We start from the raw sequence: 18,067 nt of genomic DNA, 5'->3' as shown, positions 1-18,067 counted from the left end.
GTTCTCAAGTAGAGATACTCTACAGTAAACTTGAAGAAGTTTCATGGAAATTTCATATGATTCTTCAAGTTGAGGATGATCCCAAAACATTCCAAGAAGCAATATCTTCGAGAGACTCCACTTTTTTGAAGGAGGCAATAAATGATGAGATGGATTCAATTATGTAAAACCACACATGAGAATTGGTAGAACTTTCACAAGGTTAAAAAAACAATTGGGTGCAAGTGGGTATTTCAGAGGTAATATATCATCTATGGCACATACAAATCCTTCAAAGCTAGATGAGTAGCTAAATGGTTTAAACAAAAGGAATGGATCTATTATTTTGACACGTATGCACCAGTTGCTAGGACAACCACAAAAGATTTTTATTTGCCTTATCATCAATATATAACATTTATATTCATCAAATGGATGTCCAAATGGCATTCCTAAATGGAGATCTCGATGAGGTGATCTATATGGAACAACCAGAGGGTTTTGTTCTAAGGAGAGATAAACATAAAGTATGTAGGCTTGTTAAATCATTATAAGGTTTAAGACAAGCATTGAAACAATGCCATTAGAAGATTGATAAAGCTATTATTTCGAATGGGTTTAAACACAATAATGTGGACAAGTGCTTATACTCTAAGACTTGTGATAGCTATGTCATTTTGGTGTGTGTATATATTGATGATTGTTGGTTTTGAGTAATAAGATGAAAGGCATAATAGAAACGAAGAGGTTTCTAACTTCCACTCTCTAGATGAAGGACCTTTTAGTGGTCAATTAGTTAAATACATGGTGAAATTGGTTGGGCACGAAGAGGTGCAAAAACCATAACGATTTCACTAAAGTCAACATGAACGAGTTCACTTTTGGTATAGGCATTTATAAATCATCTTTTTGGGTCCAGAGTATTTTTTTGGAGTATATGAGAGCACCCAAAAGGTTTGGGAGCATTTGGGGACGTTTTGATACAAGTTCTTGAGTGCCAAGTCAGAGGCATTGACAATGCATCGCCTCTTGGAGGTGACGCATCACTCAACCAAGAAACAATAGACGGGGCAACGTGTTGCCTGGTGATAGGCGATGTATCACCTGGTGCCAGGTGATGTGTCACCTGGGTTGTCCGTACAATTTTGTATAGTGACTTGTTTTGGCTCCAAAATTCAAACTAAAATATTCTAATCTCATTGGTTGAGTCTAATGAGGTTCATATACTATTTAAATGGGTCATTTGAGTTAATTGGTGAATTGATCACTCACATCTCTCTCTCTCTAAAAACCCCCTCTCTCTCTAGCACTCAAGGTTACTAGTTTTCTCCAAGATCTTCATCAAGAAAGCTTGACTTGCATGAAGATTCAAGCCTTGTAAATCTCTAAATCATTCCATTGTAGTAGCTTCAAGAAATCTCAAAGGGGAGGCTAGGTACAAATATTTTTGGACAACAAATCTCAATTTGTGTCAAGCCTTGTAACATCCATTAATTCATATAAAATCATAGACTTATGAATTTATGTAACTAAGGCTCTACAACTTAAAGGTCTATTCTATCACTTGAACTTATCTGTATAATTTTAATTATAAATTCATGTTATAATTATTTATTCTTTAAGTTTCAAGATTTTCATTCATACTTTGAATATATTTCTTTAAGCTTCAAGATTTGCATCCATACTTTGAATATGTTTCTTTAAGTTTTAAGATTTGCATTCATACTTTGAATATGTTTCTTTAAATTTCAAGATTTGCATTCATACTATGAATGTGGTTCTTGATTAGTCTCTAGGGTTTTAAATATTGAATTAATTTTCATTATTCATTGTTGGATTAGAAAGTGTAAGTCATACATCCCCAACAATATCCACCTCGAGTAAAAATATTTCTACATTTTCATGCTTTTTGGAGCCTTCATAGATCTACTAACAATGTCTACAACAAAAGTCAATTCTTGTGTGCTTCTCATTGATATTTTTCATCTTCACTTTATATCATAACACCATGTAGCCACAAACACCATTCGATTGTGACACCTTCATAAAGAGCTAAATTGATTTCGTGATCTTGTAACCATTCAACTACCATTGTGTTACCATGTAACCACTAAATTTTTCTTGTTCTTAAATCATTAATTCATCAGGCGCTTAACATTCTTTCTTCGATTTAATTATGGAAATATCACCACATTACTATTTATGCATTTTTTGTGTAAATTCTTAGCTCATGTATGATTACTAAACACTATTAAGAAGATGTACGACGTTCGAAAAGGAATATCTTTTTGTAAGAGAAATTCAAAAATTTTGAAGCAAGGATATATAGGACGCTTCCATGCCACCTAACTTCAGAATGTCGATACTCGATAAGTATGATTGGACCGCTGATCCTACCAATGACCTTAAAAGTTTCAATAACATGATGAGTCTTCATAATGTGTCTGATGAAGCTCACTGTAGATATAATTCCTCATAACCTTGTTTGGAGCTTCCAAACAATGGTACCTAAAGTATCGCCCCCACTTGATCCATTTGTGGTCACAATTTTCCTCAAACTTGTCTGTATTGCTCGCATACATCTGAAAGATGGGAATAGCTTGACCAATCTTAAACAAGGACTAGAGAAATTACTAAAACAATTTAATGAGAAGGTAGCAAAATCCAAAAGAGTAGGGAAAAATGGGAAGATGATGGTAGTGGTCAATGTGTTACGACTAGGGACTCCATTATGGGATAGCTTGCAGCAAAAGGATGTTACTCAATGGATGAGGTTTGAAGCAATTAGAATTATTAATAAAGATTGAAGAAGCAAAATAGAGGTTGTAAGCTAAAAGGTCAACCAATAATCATGTTAGTTCAATAATAAATCATTAGTGGAGATGACCAGCAACAAAATAGTTAGAAGCTTTGAAAGAAAAATAATGAAAAATCACAAGTATGAATCATGCTTCACCAAGTACACTGACCTGGTTGAGTCAGAAGAAAGTGTGTTTTTTGTGACTAATGACCAAGTACCATAAAAGCGACCATCACCTTTCAAGAGGAAATGAGAAGAAAGAGATTTGACTAAGTTTCATCATTTCTATAACGACGTGGGCCACAACAGCAATGAGTGTAGTCACTTAAAGTATGAGATCAAGTTCCTAATTGGAAGAGGATATCTAATTCAATATGCCTGAGAAAACCCACAAAGATAGCCTCAAGGAGATGGATCACTTAAGTTTTTGGGCGAAATAAGATGAAACACTCATTAGCGATAAAGAAGGTTAAGGGCCACCACTCAAGTGGTAGGAAGCTTGTAAGGAACTGCTAATTAAAGTAGTCAAACAATTTATAATTTCTTTAAGTTTTAGTCTAAGAGATGAGTATATGAGACAACTAATTCAAGATGGAATTATATCTATCTCATATGTTGAGAATAGTGAGAAATTAGCGGATCCATTTACAAAATCTCTTGTGAAAAGGTTAGTAAGTTCTACATCTAGAGAGATGTGACTAAATTCCTAGAATAATAGAATCATCAATGATGGCAACCCAACTCGAAGCTTGTAAACATCAAATATAAAAGTTTAATGGGTAAGAAAAAGTCATTGATAAGTAAATTGTTCTCAACACTAATCAAATGGTGAGTCCCGTCTGAGATAGTTAGTGTTGGTTTCTACATAGTGGGGGTTAAACTTAAGGCCTTGTTTGGACATTGGATTTCAGCAAGGAAAAAATTTATGAGGGAAAATAAAAGGGAAAAATTGGAGGAAAATATTTTTCACAGATTTGATAAGAGACTTTTTTTAATATTTTATTTCTTTGTATATATATAATTGTTAGAAAGTTTTAAAACTTATACTACATTTAAGTTTTAATATTTCTAGAAAGAAAGTTATTAATTTATCGATTCAATCCAAACATGAGAAAATGGAATCCTTAGGATTTCATTTTTTTTACCTCTTAAAATCCAAGGTCCATTCAAAGCCTAAAGTTTTTTAATGATGTTCAACTGAGTGTAACAAGCATCTCTACAGGTAGCAATGATACTATAAAAAACTTCACCTAAGTGAACTTAGTGGTGGTGTCGCCTCTCATGGGATTTTGAGTTTCTCCTTGGAAAATTCATAAATGGATAAGCACAGGGTCATGCTAGTGCTAAGCAAGAAAATTGAGAAAATGAATGATCAAGTAGAGATGTGTGAGGTATTACCTATCTTATCATGGAAATACTTGGTTCAAGCTTTTAATCAACCAATGATTTCAATAAGGCTTCATAGTACTTTCACTAAGGTAAAGTTCTAGTCAAAAGACACTTTATTTTAGGCCCTAATACCATTTCTGAGCTAGAGGTGGAGGTTTGAATCTAACCAAATTAGGGAATGTTATGATTGGTTAAATTACAAAGCCTAAGTGGTATTACACAAGTTGGTGCAAAACATTTACCAGATTCACAAAATAGAAGTGTGAAATTTTAGTTTAAGCTGAAGGCATTTAAAAAGTATATTATTGGCTCTAAAATGATACATTGTGGTATCTAAGCATGCCTAAAAAGTTTTGGAACATTTGGAGGTTATTTAGGCCAATTTTGGAGAAGTAAAACATGTATAGAGGTGACACATCACCACCCAAGAGGCGACGCGTCACATTCCATTATGAACCTTGAGGAATCAAAATAGGTGACACGTAGTCTTCTCATCTATAGGCAGGCAACATATCGCCTATCTAGTTCCATACAGGTGCATTTTTAAACTCCAAATGATGTGTTTCAAATCTCTAATCTTATTGGTTAGACTTGATGATCATGCTTACACTATAAAAGGGGTTTTTTTTTAGATTTAAAGCATTGATCACACTTCTTAACTCTCGTTCTAACCTCTCTCACTCTCTCTCCCTCTCTAGCTCTCCAATATCAAAAGTTTTCTCAGAGAAATTCATCAAGAAAATGCTTATCTTGTGAATTTCCAAGGCCTTTTCAATCCTAATTCTCTTTCTTTTTAGAAAAAGCCTCAAGCATCTATAGTGGCCTAGGAAATAGAGAATATGGACAACGATACTCCTCGTGCATGAGTCTTTTAGTGTTTCTCCCCCAAATTTGAAGTTTCAAGTGGTGTAGTGAAAAATTATTCTTCTCATCAAAGTTTGGATTTCAGTTTTCGGTTTGCACTAGGTTTTTGTTGAAGCAGTTTTCTGCCAACAATGGACTAAGAAGTCCAAAATAGAGATTTAGGCTTTTTAGGAAACCGTAAATAAATATCACACAAGAACTTTTACGTGGTTCAGTGATTAAAATTCACCAACTCCACGAGTCTATGTTATTCTCTTTAGGTTCTCTGGAAAAATTATTTAAGACAATTTTGGCTGAGTTTTTGCATACAAAATTCGGTCCGTTTTTCTTTCTCTCTCTCCTCTATTTATAGGTTATCAATAGGCAGAAGTCATGACTGTTTACATCTGAGTAACGTTCAAGCATGTGTAATTCCTAAAACATACAAATAAATGTAATAAAAGCAGTAACTACCTGATATTATACATTTATCAGGCAGAGGTTACAACAGTTCCATCATGCTTTTTATTCATGTAACATCTCCGACTCTTTAGGAATTCTAGCCTGTGCATTCTAAGTGTTTGCGGCTAGTTGAATGCATTCCTCGACCTGAAAGTTTATAAGACATGGTGACCTAAACATAGAGATACTCGGGATATAACTTATGCAAACTGAGCACTGCCAGTCATCCTCCATCACACCTGGTTGACTCAAACTATTGATCTCCTCGATGTCTGATCCGGGTTGGGATTTACTCGAGCTACTCATCATAGAAATTACATAAATCTTTAAGGGCTAAATAGTCTTCATTAAATGCTTGCCAGTTGTACCGCAAACAAGACGATTGAGCTCGTGTTTTGAATACAATAGTTTCTCCCTTGCTTTTTTGGTTTTCTATAATGTATTTTTCATCTAGAATCTATCTATATTGGTGGTGTAAGTTCACTCTCCCCTAACACTAATAGCATGCTCGATTACTACTAGATATACGAGGAAATCATCTCCATCAATTGGCTTATAAAAAAATAGACGGTCGAGCTAGTTGGTCTTTTATTGCATGGAAAGCCTACTTGCACTCTTCTGTCCATTCAATTTTTTATCTCTCCTTTAGCAAATTGAAAAATGGGACGCATTTGTCAATTGATTTAGAAATAAACTTTCTAAGGGTTGTGATCTTGCCCATTAAGCTTTGGATATCGTTGGTTCTAGTTGGTGACTTTAGGTTTAGCAGTTGCTTAATTTTCTCAGGATTTAATTCTGTTCCACGCGGATTCATTATAAATATGAGAAATTTTCTAGAACTTACTCCAAACAAGCACTATAGAGGAGTTATCTTCCTTCTATACTTTCTTAAGATTTCAAAGCGTTTCTTGATATCTTGAACATGCCCCCCATCTTCCTTAAATAGGACTAACATATCATCAACATAGACTTCCATATTGTAGCCAATTTGGTCTTTAAACATCCTATTTACCAATCTATAGTATGTTGCCCCTGCGTTTTTTTAGACCAAATGGCATTACCTTGTAACAAAATAATCCCATGTCTGTTTTGCAGTTGGTATGCTTCGCAATGGGAGGGTACATACTGGTCTAGTTATGTCCATAGTATGTATCCATAAAAATCGAGATCTCGTGTCTAGAAGTTACATCAACCAGCTGGTCGATCCTTGGAAGTGGAAAACAATGCTCCGGGGATGGGAATTAAGACTAGAATAGCTCCCAAATAGAGTAGAACACTTCTCGAATGAAACCATTTTCCTTCAACTTTTCGACTTCTTCTTTCTAAGATTTTAATCTATCTTTGTCGAGCAGCCTTCTCTTTTTTTGAACTGATGGGTAGTTCTCATCGAGATTCATGGCATGTCTGACAAATGAAAGATAGATTCCAACCATGTCCTTGTGCAACCAGTAAAAATCGTCCTGCTTGTTGGAAATTTATGGCTTACACTTTCGAGTCCAACAATGAATAATGGGAATTAATTCAATATTTCAAACCCTAGAGACTAATCAAGAACCATATTCAAATTATGAATGCAAATCTTGATAATTAAAGAATAGGTAGTTAAATGATTATAACATGAATTTAGAAACATGCAATCGCAATATAACCATGGAATTAAGGAAAGAATAACACAAATTACATAAAGATAAAGAATAGACCTTTTTGAATAGAAACCCAAGTTACACAAAATCATAAAGATCTTTATGATTTTATGTGAACCAATGGAGATGAAAAAAGGCTTGACACAAATTGAATTTGCTATCCAAAAATCTCTATTTCTAGCCTCCCCTTAGAGATTGCTTGAAAATACTACAAATTGGAATGGAATTAGGATTTACAAGCCTTGATCTTCATACAAGTCAAGCTTTCTTGATGAAGATCTTGGAGAAAACTAGTAACCCTTGTGAGTTAGAGAGAGAGTGGTGATTGATCAGTCCACCAAAAACTCAAATGACCCCTTCAAATAGAATACGAATCCTCATTAGTCTCAACCAATGAGATTAGAGAATTTTAAACTAATTTTTGGAGCCAAAAACACATCATTGTATGGTCCCGTACGGACTTCCCAGGTGATGTGTCGCCTGAACCCAAATGATGTGTAGCCACCATGCAAGCAATGTGTCACCTCTTACAGGCAACGCAACATAGATACAGTTGACTTGGCACTCCTAAACTTGCCCCCAATAACGTCTCCAAATGCCTCCAAATTTTTTGGGTACTCTTATATACTCCAAAGAAATACTTTGGACCCAAAAAGATCATTTATAGATGCCTATACCAAATGTCAACCCACTCATGTTGACTTAAGTGAATCGTTATGGTTTTTGCACCTCTTCGTGCCTAACCAATTTCACTATGTATTTAACAAATCATAACACCGGTTTCCGTGTTAGAAACTCCATCATTTTAACATGAACAATTTTCTTTAAGTTTTTATCGACCCTATTTACCCTGGTCAGATCCTTCTCATCGATAAGGACCTCATCGAGCTCCTTGACAGGTCCCACCTTATTTTTCAAATCCCTAAAGTGAGGATCGACACCTTCCTCCTCGTTTGGGCAACACCTCATTCTGTAGCCTTGTACCGGATTAGGTATTTTGCTTATCATTTAGGATGTTCTCTTCGACATCAATCACCTCTTCCTCGCACATGTTGACCAAAGAGCTACTATTGAATATCATATTTGTGTTCACTACACCTTTCTAAGCTTTGTTGATCGCGGAGTTGTAGCACTCATTCCCTCTGGTTTTTCAAAACACAATCTATACCAGCGCTAGTCAAGAATTTCATGGAGAGATGCCATATAGATGTAACGGCTTGTAGGTCAAACAATATTTGCCTTTCAATCACTACACGATAATCAAATGAGTAATCTACTACAATAAAGGCTCCCATGATCGTTGCATTCTTCGGGGCATCTTCTACAGTCACTGAGAGCTTGATTGATCCAACTAGCACCAAATCTTCTCCTGTGACCAGTGGGTCATTATGCAAGAGTCTAACATGTTTGGAATCTTCCTCATTAAATGTGATGGTTTCACTCTCATGACAAGGTATTTTGGGAGGTCGCTCCTTGATCGCCAACTGGAAGTCTCTTGATGGTGATGTAGTGAGCGAGCATATCTTTCTCATGTCTTACTATTTTCTTTAGCTAGGTACGGTCCCCCATAAATGGTATCCAATGTCCTTGCTAGGGGCACTTGTTGTAGAGGATGTGACCTTTGTCTTCTTTTCTTCTGATCATTATTACTCCCTCATTGTTGTTCATCATGTTTTTGTTGTATGTATTGTTTCAGGCATCCTCTTCAAATGAAAAACTCTATCTCATCCTTCAAATGGTTGTACTCATTCATTTCATGTCAATGGTCATTATGAAAATGACAAATCTTATTCATGTCTCTTTTATTGAGTTCCTTTCGGATTAGAGCTGGTCATTTGTGGGGAACTATTGAATGAGTGGTCATACATACTTTTTCTTGTGATTCTATAAGGGAAATGTAATTAGTAAAGTTTGGTTCATATTTCAATGGCTTATCATTTGGCTTTGATCGCTTCCTGTCATTACTGTTGGAACCATTATTTCCTCAATTTCCCTCATTATGATCATTTTTCTTGTTCACATTGCCATTGTTGGAGTTTTGCGACCTGTTACTTCCTTAGTTTCCCTTCTTCATTCCTGCTACTAATGTTCTCGCTTAATCAAATCCTTCTCCTTGATCGTTGTTTTGATGGCTTCTTCTATCTTCATAAACTTCTCTTCTCGATCTAGCAACTAATGTGTAGTGTGCATCGATTCCATAAGAATACTAACCCAGAGTGCTTTCGAACCTTGATTCCTACCATTACAACCATCAGCTTTCCTTCATCACTCGTATGGTTAGCTCAAGAAAACTCTCTCGTAAATGTTTGGATGTGATCTTTCAAAGATTCATTTTCTCCTTGTTATGTATCGACCAAGCGATTTGGCTCGGTGGAGTGTACACGAGCAACATAGAACTAAGAATAGGATTTGCTAACAAATTCTCCTATGATGTAATAGAACACGACTTGAACTTGAAGTACTATTCATGTGTTGAGTCTACTAAGGTCGCTAGAAAGATCCTACAACGAGCATCATCAAATACCTTCTATATGTCCATTTGAATCTTGAACTTATAAACATGTTCAATCGGATCCTCTTTACCACTGTAAGTTGGTGTTATTGGCATTTTGAACTTGCTCGGTACCTATGCAGCTGCTACTCTATCAGAAAATGGAACTTCTTTCCTACGGTCAATCTCGATGACAAAAATTGTTTTCTTATCAACTAGGTCCTAGAAAACTTGATTTAAGGCATTTAACTAAGCTTGTAATGTAGGCGGGACCACAAGTCCATTGTGGAGTTGGATTGTTGGTCGAATAGGTTCTTGCCCCCTATTTCCAGGCAGATCGGGCATATGTTCGACCATCACTTGTGGGATGTTCAAATCAGTATCTTCTATGTGCCAATCTCTTCGCTAATCAAGCAAGACTCTTAAATCATCATCTCTTTTGTTGGGCAAGGTAGCTCCCAACTTGTCGACACATTTCCACATCTTAGTCAACTACCAGCAAATTGACTACCAGGTTGATTCTCTCTCGGCTAAACATATGGACCATTTGGTACTAGTGGATTTTCTCTTGGCTGATAATAGAGACCATCTAGTCAATTGTTCCTTGGTTGTTGGCCTTTGAAATATTGGATGTCACCTTTATCATTTCCCAAGCCATCTTGATATGTTGGTTGTTCCTCCCTATGTTAACGAATTCAGACATATTGGCTATCTTCTTCGTCCTCTTCTAGGCCATCTTAGTGCAAGGATAGTGGTGTTGGTCAATGACCTTTATATACATATTGGAAAGGAGGTCCATTTAGTTGATTTTCTTAGGGTTGACCTTGATCATCATGTCAGAAAGAATTACAATGACCAATTGACCCTCCAACAGCAAACCTCAGGACATATGGTTGTCTTCCTTGACAAGGATATGATTTTTCATTCCTTCTTTCATGAAAAATTTGAACTTCGTTCAATAGATGTCTTTGGCTTCGTTGATGGTTCCCTTGATCTATAGGACGATGGTCATTTCTTGATCTCAATCCACTATTTCCTTTGTTCAAATAGTAACTTCGATTCGGTCTTTCAGGAAAAACAACACACCACTGCCTTAGTCATTACCTCACCTTGACCTTTGATGTTGGAGTACAATTTGTTGGTCTAGATTTTGTTGTAAATTTTGTGGCAGAATTTGTTGGACCGGAGGTGATAGAGTAGTTTTTCAGGTGTTTTAGAGAGTTGTTTTAGGGAATGTTTGAGCTTATTTAGTTATGTTTGTGCATTATAACGCATTCATTGCCTGTGTTTGATATATTTCAGAATCTGTGGAAAATGGGGGAAATGGATCGTAATTGGCCTTGAGAAGATGCGATTCGGTGAAAAAAAAAAAGGTAATTTGAGTCACAACATTGAGCTTAAGGGTTGTAATGCTGCGATTAGACAAAGAAGGCCAAATCCTAAGAAGTCGAGAGCCGCAGTGCATACATGTTGAGTCGCAACACCATTGATTGGGGAATTAGAGCCATGGTGCACCTGCATTTGCGCCGCGACGCTTGTCGAGGCAGAGACGTTACGAATTTTGATTCTTGGACACGGGCCGTGACACTTCATTATGGAGCAGCGACACCTCAAACAGTCAGAGTGCGAATTAGGGCATTTTAAGCAAGGGCAAAAGTAGAATTTCATATTCAAAACACAAACAACTATATAAGCAACATTATTATGATTTTTGAAGGAGGACCCGAAGGAGAGACTCAAGGAAATACTCTATGGAGGTAAAGGATTGGGGATTGATTGTGGGTTTTCAAGTTTTCGTAAGATTGGTTTGTTGATTTCTCATTTTAGAGAACGTTTAGTATATTCCTGGATTTTCTAGAAACTTAATTTATGTTTCTATGTTGCATAAAAAAGGTTTTAAAATTTCTTTTAATAATAATTCGATTGTTATTTCGAGATATGGTTTTAAGATATGTTCTGCAAAATCGATTGAGGGGCTTTATAAACTACAAGCTAAATAGAAATCTGCTTACAATTTTGAATTATTTAAAACAGCTAATCCTAGATCTATTAAACGACAAAAGATTGATTCTGATAGTGAAACATATCTGTGGCACTTGAGATTGGGCCATATTGGTCTAGATAGAATTAATAGGCTTGTAAAGGATGGTCCTTTAAGAGAACTATCTATTGGATCTCTCCCTATTTGTGAGTCCTGTCTAGAAGGCAAGATGACCAAGAGACCTTTCTTTGCTAAATGTTCAAGAGCTACAGAACCACTTCAGCTAGTACATATGGATGTTTGTGGTCCACTTAATGTACATGCAAGAGGAGGCTATGAATACTTTGTCTCTTTCGTTGATGATTATTCAAGATATGGTTACCTATACTTAATGCAAAGAAAATATGAAACTTTTGGAAAGTTCAAAGAATTTCAAGCAGAGACACAAAAGAAATTAGGTAAATCACTGAAAGTTCTTCGATCTGATCGAGGATGAGAGTACTTGGATTTTGAATTCGAGGACCATCTGTGTGAGCATGGTATTCAATCCCAACTCACAGCACCTAGAATGCCACAACAAAATGGTGTTTCAGAAAGACGGAATAGAACGTTACTAACACTACTACAAAAAAGGTTTTTTAGGACTAGCATTGCGAGTCCTAAAAAAATTTTTAGGACTCGCAGGGCGCGAGTCCTCTATTTGAGAGCCTTAAAAACTAAGGTTTTTTAGGACTCGCAATGCGAGTCCTAAAAAACTGTTTTTAGGACTCGCAACGCAAGTCCTAAAAAATCTGTGTGAGTCCTAAAAAATCTGGTTGAGTGCCTATAATTAAGTTTTTAGGACTCGTTTTGCGAGTCCTAAAAGAATGTTTTTAGGACTCGCAATGCGAGTCCTAAAAAATCTGGTTGAGTGTCTTTAATTAAGTTTTTAGGACTCGCATTGCGAGTCCTAAAATCATTCATTTTAGGACTCGCAATGCGAGTCCTAAAAACTTAATTAAAGGCACTCAACCAGATTTTTTAGGACTCGCATTGCAAGTCCTAAAAACTTAATTATAAGCACCCAACCAGATTTTTTAGGACTCGCAGGTAATTTTTTAGGACTCGCAGGTAATTTTTTAGGACTCGCTTTGCATGCCCTTAAAAGTTTTTTTTTTTTTTTTAAAATACAGCTACAATTTTAATTTTGATTTAAAAATATATATCCATTTGAGTGTCGAATATGTATCAAAAGAATTTTGAAAAGAAAATACTAAAAAAATGGCAAAAAAATTTTACGAAATAAATTTAAAATTTCTAAACATGTATTGTAATTAGCTAGCTATAATATCATTCATTTTGCTCTAACCAATTGTAAATATGACATTGCACATTCTTCTCTAACTTCGTCAATTTCTTTAGTATGTGGTTTATTGAGTTAAATATTAATTGAGTTTTGAGTATAGCTAAGCTAAGGAGGATTGAGTCCACTTAAGAAGCTATATGTGATTGTTTTACAGTAATACTACTAGTTGTACATTTCAAGAAAAATTACATAATCCTCAACAAATTCATGTTATACAGTTACAAAGGAAGCCAAGATATGAATAACAACTAACATTTTGTGCACACAAGTTTCAAATTTTGACTAATATACAGTTTAAAGAGATTACTAATATGGCATGAAAAAGATCACTCATAAAGCCTCCATAGGACATTCCTATCCTTGCCGACATAACTCACTTAAAAATAATAAAATTGTTAATTTCTAAAATTACATTCACATGAAGACAGATATTTCAGTACCAGATGTGTAGTTGAGTTGTGCTTAATTATACCGGTTCCATTTCCATATGAAAGATCTAATACTTTGAGCTTTGCTCTCAGAATTTGCATGATCACCGCGAGTAATCCAAAATGCCCTTTCAGTTCTCCAATCTGAAAGTTTGCATTAAAATCAAATAAAGTTTGAAACTAATAAACATTAATTTGAAATCTAAGCTCAATTAATTAAACCAGATTTTGTAATCTTACAACTCAGAATTACTTTGGACACTTTAATTAATCTTTCATAAGCATTATTATTACAAGGGAGAGCCAATAATTTTGAAGAAAACTTTGATTTCATGAATATTCAATCACCTGACAACTTGAGCCTAAATGATGATTGAAAATTAATCAAATTCTTAAGTAATTCTTGTTATTATTACCTTCATGAATTTGGGAGCTCCAAAGTATTCTTCTTGTTGAAGACGTCAATATATATACTCATTAAATAAGTTTTTAGAATAATGAAGTCAATATATATACCCATCTCCATCAAACCTGCACACACAGCAAAGGAAACAAAATCAGTGTCCAAATCTGACACCTAATATACATGTTAGTTTCAAATGACCAAGATGACAACACTCAATTCAAGAAGACTTTACTTTTATATAAAATACAAGGTTGTTTATTCAGTTATTAGTCCTAGGTTTACTAATTTTAGTAAGTTTGGTTAAGTCCTATGTATAATAACCAGATCAGTTTCTTATCTGTAGACTAGCATTTTACATTATTCAAAGTAAGAAAATCATTGAGAGTTTTGAAAGCTCAAGACTTGTTGTTACTCTTTTCTCTTTATTATTGCTTTCAGTTAAGTTAAATCTTTTGTTTCCAACTATCACATAACCACCTAATAATAGTTTTACATCTGAACTAGTTAATTTATTTATTTATTCTGAAAAATTATTACGCTATGATTTTTCCAATAAGGAGGTTAAATGACAAAAAGAGAAATGTGACCCTTCGAAACAAAATAAACTAAGCTCAAAATCTATCAAAAAAAATGGTTTTCAAGAGACCAAAACGTGATGAATAAAATTATTAAAATACCTAAAACCAAAAACAGAAGCACACTGCGAAAACAGAGCAAAACTAAACAAGCACAATTGAGAACAAAACAGTCAGACATATAGTTTATTTTCCATTTCTTTGACCTCATCCTCATCACCTAATAAAAATAGTATTACTTGAATATATAAATTCTTTATAGTTGAAAAATCGAGAGGGAAACACAATGATAGCATTTAATACAAACAAACACATTAAACAAATTAGAACCTTCTTCCTAATGTCAACAAACTTTATTTCTGTGTTATTCTATAGGTTCTGGATTCCAACTTCACCAATAGGCTCAATTAAATACAGTACCAAGACAAAGAACAAATTCTTTCCAGTTAACAAGGTAGAGAAACACGAATCCATTATTACTCTATTTTAGTTCTAGTTAGTAATAATATCCCAACAAACAGTAAAGAAGGATAAGAATATGGAGAATGACAGTGTAATAGCGTTATAAGGATTACAAAAAATATAAACAGCATTTGGGGTTTTGGGAAAAAGCAATATTAAATGAGAAAAAAGAAAAAGACTTCAAGCAATGGCTTTGGCAGTGGCATTGCCTCCAAAACTTAAAAAATTAGTAACAACTTTTTTTCACTACCTATAATTTGATTAATACAACTTATAAAATGATCAAAAGAAAAGATGTGTAGATACCAGTGATATCCAGCTAGTGGAACAAACTTGAGACCAACTTGAAGAAACTCTCCATTTAAGCACTCCTGCATATGTATAGTATAGCATATATATACAGTATAACACACAAGTAGCTACCATGTTATATACTAAGAAAAAGCTCAATATAATAAAGAGAGGCCACGAAAGATTTATATAATTATAAATATATATTATATTTAATCATCTAACAATAATAATAACAAAAGGCAGTAGTAATTTGAGCACACAAAAACTAGAATCACTCATAGTTTCATTAAATCATATTCTGTAGTTTCTTTGCATCAATTTCTCAAACACTTGAAGAGCATCAACCATTAGTTCAAGAGATCCATATGCCCTGGTTTCCTTACACTACTTTCCAGCTCAAGACAAAAAACATCCAAAAGATAAAATCAGAAACTAACCAGAAAATATCCTAGAGTTACAAGAAAATTTTAAGATAAACAAGCAAAAATTTAATTCCCAAATCACACAGCCACCAAGCCAACGAAACCCAAATCTCAAAATACACCAAGCCAAATAATTGGAATACATCAAAGCCTCCAAACAACTTCATACGAAACCTTACAAAACAGAATATATAGGCATTATAAATCTATTCATATATATAATATTTATACATATATTTCCTTACACAGACCAAGCTGATAATTAAGAAAAAGACAAGTTTTCATCATATAGTAAAATAAAGATTATTATATACTATAATATATTCTACGTAAAAAGCAGAGAGAAACTATATATCAATGTAATATTGTAAAGTACCTTCCAGCATATAACTTCTCATGTAGAAACAAAGAGGCTATAATGGCTGTTATAACAGTGCATAGAGGGCTGAACATTGCAACAAAGACAGGACCTCTTAGTTGTATGCACCATGCTTGAACAAAAAAAGATACAGCAGTACCAATTCCCTGTACAGTTAAATGTGCAGTTCAAATCAAGCCATATTTAGAAGAAGAAAACTTTAAATTAGCATAAGAATAATGAAAAGGTAATTAAGAAGAAAGAGCAAGTATAAGTTAAAGTACGTACTGCATACAAACAACTTCCAAGTTCTAAATAGGAATGAAGATTCCATACTTGTAGATCAGGCTCTGTCACAAATGTATATATTGCAGATTGGATGGTTGTCAATAAACACATCCAAAGAGTTGAATACAAGTGGTCTGGACAACTGACAAAACATCAAAAATTAGGAATTTTTTTTTCAGAATAAGAATACACTGACAAAACCAAAACAAAAAGAAAGGAAAAGATAAACAAATGCCCAAATCATATGAAGCTTAATATTAATAGGAGATGGTATTAACATAAGTGTTTATTAATACAAATTTACCTTGAAGAGAATGGCAGCACCACCCACGCCTGAGAACTTCACCAGCTCAGGAGCCTTCGCCGTCGCCTTCCCCATCGTCGTCGCCAGCAGGAGCCTTCATCGTCCACGGTGGAGGCCAGAACAATCCTCCAAACTCACAGCGGCGACGGAACTTCGGGGAGCCAATCGCGACGGAGGCCGGCGAGTGGGGAGGCAAGCTTCACGGGTTGGGGGTTTCGGGGGCCAAGGAAGCTCGTGGTGGGGTGCGTGTCATTGGGTGGTGGCCGGAGATGGCTCATCTGGTCTGGCCGACTGAAATGCGAGAGAGGAAAATAAAGAGGGGATCGACTGGGAAGAAGAAAGAGGAGAGAGAAGGGGATTTTTGAGATTAATTTAGGGATTTAGTTTTTTCATCTCCCTTTTCTTATTTAATTAAATAAAATTTGATTTAATGTGAATTATTGCTTTTTTTTTTTTTAATATTTTCAACATGAATTTTAAAAAATAAAAACACCATTAATGAAATTTTAAAATTATTTTACAATATTTAACCAATCAATAAAATAACTCTTTTTAATTAATTTTATCATAAATATGTTAAATAAATAAAATTTAAGCAAATTATTCATTATATCATAATTAATTTAAATTTTAATATATAAATTATTATAAATAAAAAGTTAATATAATATTAAAAATTTAGAAATAAAAGAAAATCTAAGAGGTGTATATTAAAAAAACAAAATAAACATTTTAGGACATGCATCAGTTTTTAGGACTCGCGACGCGAGTCCTAAAAACATTCTTTTAGGACTCTCAATGCGAGTCCTAAAAAGTCCAGGAGGTGTTTGTTTAAAAAAAAAAACTCAAACTTTTAAGGACTCCCAAAGCAAGTCCTTAAAATTATTAAGTAAAACACTTATTTTTTAGCCCAGATTTTTTTAGGACTCGCATATTTTTTTAGGACACTCATTACGAGTCCTAAAAGAGTATTAAGGACTCCCAAAGCAAGTCCTTAAAATTATTAAGTAAAACACTTATTTTTATAAGCCAGATTTTTTTAGGACTCGCATTTTCTTTTAGGACACTTATTGCGAGTCCTAAATTGTGTTTTTTCAGGACTCTCAATGAGTGTCCTAAAAACTCCATAAATATTTTTAAGGACTTGCATTTAGGTGCGTGTCCTAAAAAAGTGTCCTGTAAAGTGTATTTTGTAGTAGTGTAAATATGGTTAAATCAATGATGAGCTTCTCATCATTACCACTATCATTCTGGGGCTATGAAATTCAATGTGTTCTATACATATTGAATGTTGTTCCATCTAAGTCTATCCAGAAGACACCCATGGAATTATGGATTGGTTGTAAACCTAGTTTACACCATTTTTGCATTTGGGGGTGTCTTGCACACGTGCTAAAAGGAAAGACTGGGAAGTTGGAATCACGCTCTGCAGTGTGCATGTTTGTGGGCTATTCCAAAGAGACTAGAGGTGGAATTTTCTATATTCCCAAAGAAAATAAAACATTTGTATCGACAAATGCAACTTTTTTTTAACAGGACTATGTTAATAACCACAAACCTCACAGTAAGATTGTAATGGAGGAGATGGCCTCGAATG

General features: G+C 34.6%; 1 protein-coding gene across 4 annotated transcripts; it reads right to left on the bottom strand.

The window, feature by feature from the left end:
- Window positions 1–13,076: 13,076 nt before the first annotated feature.
- Window positions 13,077–16,800, bottom strand: LOC133818451 (WAT1-related protein At4g30420-like). 4 transcript variants are annotated; one of them, XR_009885904.1, is made up of 6 exons: window positions 16,471–16,800; window positions 16,167–16,308; window positions 15,897–16,045; window positions 15,111–15,694; window positions 13,778–13,892; window positions 13,077–13,505 (listed from the first exon to the last, which is right to left on the bottom strand). XR_009885904.1 is itself a non-coding variant. In XM_062251338.1 (4 exons), the coding sequence occupies exons 2-4, from the start codon at window positions 16,275–16,277 to the stop codon at window positions 13,865–13,867; spliced, it is 288 nt and encodes a 95-aa protein (XP_062107322.1). In that variant the 5' UTR covers window positions 16,278–16,308; window positions 16,471–16,799; the 3' UTR covers window positions 13,537–13,864. The 4 variants fall into 4 exon arrangements, 2 of the variants coding, with proteins under 2 accessions (XP_062107322.1, XP_062107321.1); XR_009885903.1 differs by having other exon boundaries at window positions 15,111–15,175; window positions 16,471–16,799; XM_062251338.1 differs by lacking the exons at window positions 13,077–13,505; window positions 15,111–15,694 and having other exon boundaries at window positions 13,537–13,892; window positions 16,471–16,799.
- Window positions 16,801–18,067: the final 1,267 nt, after the last annotated feature.

The sequence above is a fragment of the Humulus lupulus genome, chromosome 2, assembly GCF_963169125.1.
Source record: "Humulus lupulus chromosome 2, drHumLupu1.1, whole genome shotgun sequence".
Taxonomy (NCBI): domain Eukaryota; kingdom Viridiplantae; phylum Streptophyta; class Magnoliopsida; order Rosales; family Cannabaceae; genus Humulus; species Humulus lupulus.
The sequence above is the reverse complement of the archived record's forward strand: the minus strand, read 5'-3'. Positions and strand labels throughout refer to the sequence as shown.